The following is a 5,235-nucleotide window of genomic DNA, read 5'->3' on the forward strand; positions in this document are numbered from 1 at the left end:
GCAAAGCCTCGTCATCTTGGCTTTCCTAAGTCTCGCACCAAAATAAACCCTGTATTGTAAGATACTAACATGCATATGTATTCCCTATTTAATGTATATACATATTTATACGTTTGTATAGCGAAAAATATCATTAGATGGAACAGCCAAAGATTTGGCGGGGGAGAGTTGCTTCCGATGTGTTGCCACGGAAAAACCGACTAAACAATAACAATAGATGGAATAGTCCCAACGATAAAATGGGATATACAACGATAAGTCCAACATCTCAATCCATTTCAAATATTTTCATAAGAATATATTTCCATATTGATCAATTTTCAGAATGTTATATTTTCAATGAATTATCATACTCGCGTAAAACCCAGTGATTTCTTGACCTTTTGAACTCTGATTGTGGTATTAGTACGCAAGACCCTGACTGTCAATGTAAATACTGAAATATATCATACATTGGGCTTAGTAGCAACATAAAGGTACTGAGCAGTGGCAATGAAGATATAAATCAATGACACATTAATACCGTAACGAAAGTCCATACGCGATTGGTTAATACGTTGGCACTTATTCGGTTTGCTATAAATACTGGCACACGGTATATGTTGTCTGATGACCTCTGTGGTCCTGACATGGTAAAGCTGTTCAATGTAACGCCTGAAAATACTGGCACGTACTGTATATATTGTGTGATGACATCTCTGGTCCTGACATAGTAAAGCTGTTCCATATAACTGTTCCATGTAACGTCTGTACATAAAACATATCAGCGAAGTTCGAAAGTGTACAGCTAGTCAGAACGGTTACTAGGGATCACATTATAACGTCCAGATACCCCAACGGACCATCATGGGTCCACGTCTCGTACTCACCGGCATTTGTATTCAGTTACTGGTCATTCTGACCACAGGGGTCAGGGGTCAGACTACTAGAAGTATAAAACATCAAATTAAAATCTTAAACTTTGAAATAGAAATGTTAAAAGACGCCAGATCCGCCAAGAGGTCAGTCATGCAGGATTTGAAAGCTTGTACCGAAAGAACATTAAGGATATCACGTGACACAGACGGAATAAGTACATATCCGCTTTCGAGGCTTCTAAGGGAGGTAATCCAACTTACGGAACTGGAGAGTACGATGTACCATAAAATCAAGCTTCATATCCAGGAGCTCTTTCCGGAATACCTTATCGTCGGTGGTTCGGGCCAGTCCACGGAAATGATCGCTACTCTCCGGACTTTTCTACGGGAAATCGCGAATGTGACGACTAGTGCGCAGGACCGGAAGCATAACGTGTCGTGTGAGGATAGCGACATTTTGAGTAAGTCAAAAGATCATTATTATCAGGCGATTGTTTAGTTTAGGAAATAACAATAACGATTGTTATTATAGAGATGACTTTTCAACGGGGAATCGACGAATTCGAACAAATTATTGACTTTTGTAATCGGGGTGTTGTTAAATGTAATTGCGAAAATTCAATATGATTGGATAACGTTTTCTTTGTAAGAGGGGCCTCTAGAGTAATAGTTTGATTTACATATCGTACTTTGTAAACCTTAAATATCCTTGTCTTATTGTGCTTGTTATCAGTTTAACAACATTCGCTTATACTCTTACTACTGATGGTTTTTTACATGTTCGTATATTAGTTGGATATATTCTGTCGTGTTGTTATGAAGTAAGAATAAAGACAAAATCATATTACGATGCTGTCAATATTGTGTTTATTTAAACATGTATAATTGAATGAATGTGTGGTTTCAAGAACGAAAAACAAAACCTATAGCTGATATCATCTCTACCAGTTTACATAAACTGTAAAGTGATACATAACTTAATACATGTGTAAATACATTGCTGTGTTATTTTTGTGAGATTATTATCAAAATACTGCTTTACTACACAGGCAATAATTCACCATATTCACGTGAATTTCACGAGAATATGAATTTCAAATGAAACATTTCTTATGGAATTCACGTAAAGTACATATTTTACCATACACGGTTACAGATGATTATATATCAATATATATAATATTTTTGACATTTTTAACGGTATCCTAATTTTGTTCATCGTTTTCATTCCAGTTTGTGGCCTGACCGTTGTTTTATCTTTTGTATGACAATTGTTTGTCAATGACCACGCAAACACGTCCACAGCCCTCTTTTGTTTATAGAGATTTACCTATAAACGATATGTTAGCGTTTGTTACTGTCCAGGTTTAATGGTGTTTTCAAGTCTGATCACCTGTCATTAATTTTGAAAAATGGTATTTCGCATACCTGTGAATAAAAAGAAATTAGTTTCTACCATATTGCTAAACTTTTATGTGTGGGGGTGCCATCTTATGTTGAATTTCGTACCAAAAATTGACCAATATATTTACGAAATTCCAATATTGATTACCTCCCCCTGTCAGAAACACACTCGACAGAATTTTAAAACTTCTTTACATATTTTACATCTACATATATTGCCCAACCAACACATTAAATATTTGAACTGATACGCCCTGTCCAAAGGGGGATTTACAGGAATCTATTTTTGGTTTGATTCTGTGGTCCCTCTAGTAGTAATTCGTATTCAACTTGAAGCTATATATTATTCATGTAAACTCTACTATAAAAACACATACAAATACATTTGAAACAAGGCTTGGAAAAATTGTTAAAAATTCCTCTTACATTATTTATTGACCCTATGACACGTTTGATGCAAAATTTATCGTTTTCATTCCATTTTGTGCTTTGACCGTAATTTTATCTTTCGTATGACAGTTGTTTGTCTATGACACGTTGACATTACAATTGCTTTTTTTCCGCCTTCTTTCGTTCAAGATTGTAGTGCCTGGATAATAGTTTTATTTAGCATTGTCTTCATTATCATTTTTCTCAATTCAACAAATCATTTCAGATTATATAGAAAAGGGAATCAAATTGTATGCAGGACTACATAAATTATTCCCAATACTATTTGTATTATTTAAGTATTAAACTGTATGAAGAGCGCAAAGGAAATTTATTAATATTTTTTTAATAATGTATTTAAGATAATCAGCCAATATCACGGTATAGGGACATATAGTTACATGATATGATGGACACTTAGTATTCTAGTATGAAATCATATACAACTTTAGATAATATTTTATTCATGTAAAGTCTAATATAATTACATACAAATAATTTGAAGCTAGACTTTGAAAACGTGTTGAAAACTTATATTAAACTCTTACATTATATATTGACCTTATGATAAGTTTGATACACAGTTTATTGATTTGTATGATTTATTTTTAGGACCACGCCACAATTATGTATCAACTCATTACATTACTTACAACAACAACCAGACATGTTCCGGACCAGCCTATGGAATGATTCTACTTCCGGGGGGAATCCAAGTACTACCGCTACGGGATCACCTCGAGTTCTGTGGACCAAACAACACACTGTATAGGAACAAGCGACTGAGGCGAGACCCTGAAAAAATAGTGTATTATAAACACAGATTCATTCTTGTGGAATCTTTCTCGGACAGTTTTAAGTTGATTAAGAGAATCAGCCAATATGGCGGCAGGGATCTTCGGTTTGAACGATATGACGGCGGCATGGAAAGCTCCGGACTGGCGGTATACGGTGAAAACGTGTTTGTAATATCTAAGCATACTACATTACTGGTGTACTCTGCTGGAAGGACGACCCGAATAACGCTGCGGCATGGTCGGCATCACTGGGCAAACATAGAACTGAAGAATTCTGAGCCTGGCTCCGATTACGGTATGATTTCAGGAGAAATAGTAGAGCAGCTTCCGGTTCTGATACGGAGTTCCGGTATGAAGGTTTGTGCGATTAACAATTCGAGATTATCACAAAATGCTTATGTCACTGTTAATGGTGATGTTTACATTGCCGCTCCTGACAACAACCGAGTTCTGATGTTTGACAAGGAATGCCATCCTTATGACGAATATATTCAACTTCTGCCGAGACATTACGTCCAGGATATCGTGGGCCTCGATGACGTCATACTTATAACGGTTTACGATGCGGACACAAGCGAAAGATATGTCGCGATTTACGTCAAGGGAAGTACGACGTCGCCATTTTCATTTAACTGGGATTAAACAAAACATACATTTTCTAGTGTTAGTACGTGCAGTGTAACTCTAGGATTTCTGACATCGGCGACAAAAATGTATTGTTTTGATTCGGAACTAATGTTGTGTAATACTAATAATCAGTTCCTGTAATTAGACACGGTTCATATCCAACCTTTTGTCTAGTTTACAAAATATGGCCCTGTTTTGGACACATACTCGCGTATATACGCTGGAGAATAATACAACACTTTGACAATACATGACAATACTGATAAATCAACAAATCGTAATTAACAATTTTTACATGTACATGATTAAAATGGTAGATATTTTATACGTTAACATATTTTATAATTGTTTTCATATATACAAGGCACTGTATGATGTTCTTACATTGTAAGTCTGAAAAGGACATGTGGTATGATGTTCCTACATAACATTTCAGCAAAAGGCAGTTGGTATAATGTTCTTAAATAACAAGCCAGCAAAAGGCAGGTGATATAATGTTCTTACATAACAAGTCAGCAAAAAGCAGGTGGTATAATGTTCTTACATAACAAGTCAGCAAAAAGCAGGTGGTATAATGTTCTTACATAACAAGTCAGCAAAAATGCAGGTGATATAATGTTCTTACATAACAAGTCAGCAAAAAGCAGGTGGTATAATGTTCTTACATAACAAGTCAGCAAAAAGCAGGTGGTATAATGTTCTTACATAACAAGTCAGCAAAAAGCAGGTGGTATGATGTTCCTACATAACAAGTCTCTGGTGTTAGTTTCCATAAATAGTGCATACTGATAATAAAATAAAGTATCACAGATTTGTAATATGTAATAAGGCCTTGTTAGTGGCTATGTCGGGCTGGAAATCAATTCTGACGTCTTACACTGTAATATAATCAATGATGTGTCGTCAGGATACAAAACCAAGTACTTAAAAACTGTAGAGTCACAGCCAAAAATCATAATTAGTAACGATTCTTTTGCCTTCAATAACAGCAGAAGGGAAATATTTCAAAAAAAATATATATATATATCAATTAAGGATCTTTTGTTTCGGTCAATATGGTGTTATTTCGCCCGAGTAGAATAAATAATGACCGAAGGCGTAGCCCGAGTTCATTATTTTAA

General features: G+C 35.3%; 1 protein-coding gene across 1 annotated transcript; it reads left to right on the forward strand.

Annotated features, from left to right (window-relative positions):
• Positions 1 to 929: 929 nt before the first annotated feature.
• On the forward strand, positions 930 to 4,574 carry LOC138311504 (uncharacterized). The gene is made up of 2 exons (XM_069252828.1): positions 930 to 1,318; positions 3,303 to 4,574. The coding sequence occupies exons 1-2, from the start codon at positions 973 to 975 to the stop codon at positions 4,127 to 4,129; spliced, it is 1,173 nt and encodes a 390-aa protein (XP_069108929.1). The 5' UTR covers positions 930 to 972; the 3' UTR covers positions 4,130 to 4,574.
• The last annotated feature ends 661 nt before the right edge of the window (positions 4,575 to 5,235 follow it).

Source organism: Argopecten irradians, unplaced genomic scaffold (assembly GCF_041381155.1).
Source record: "Argopecten irradians isolate NY unplaced genomic scaffold, Ai_NY scaffold_0035, whole genome shotgun sequence".
Taxonomy (NCBI): domain Eukaryota; kingdom Metazoa; phylum Mollusca; class Bivalvia; order Pectinida; family Pectinidae; genus Argopecten; species Argopecten irradians.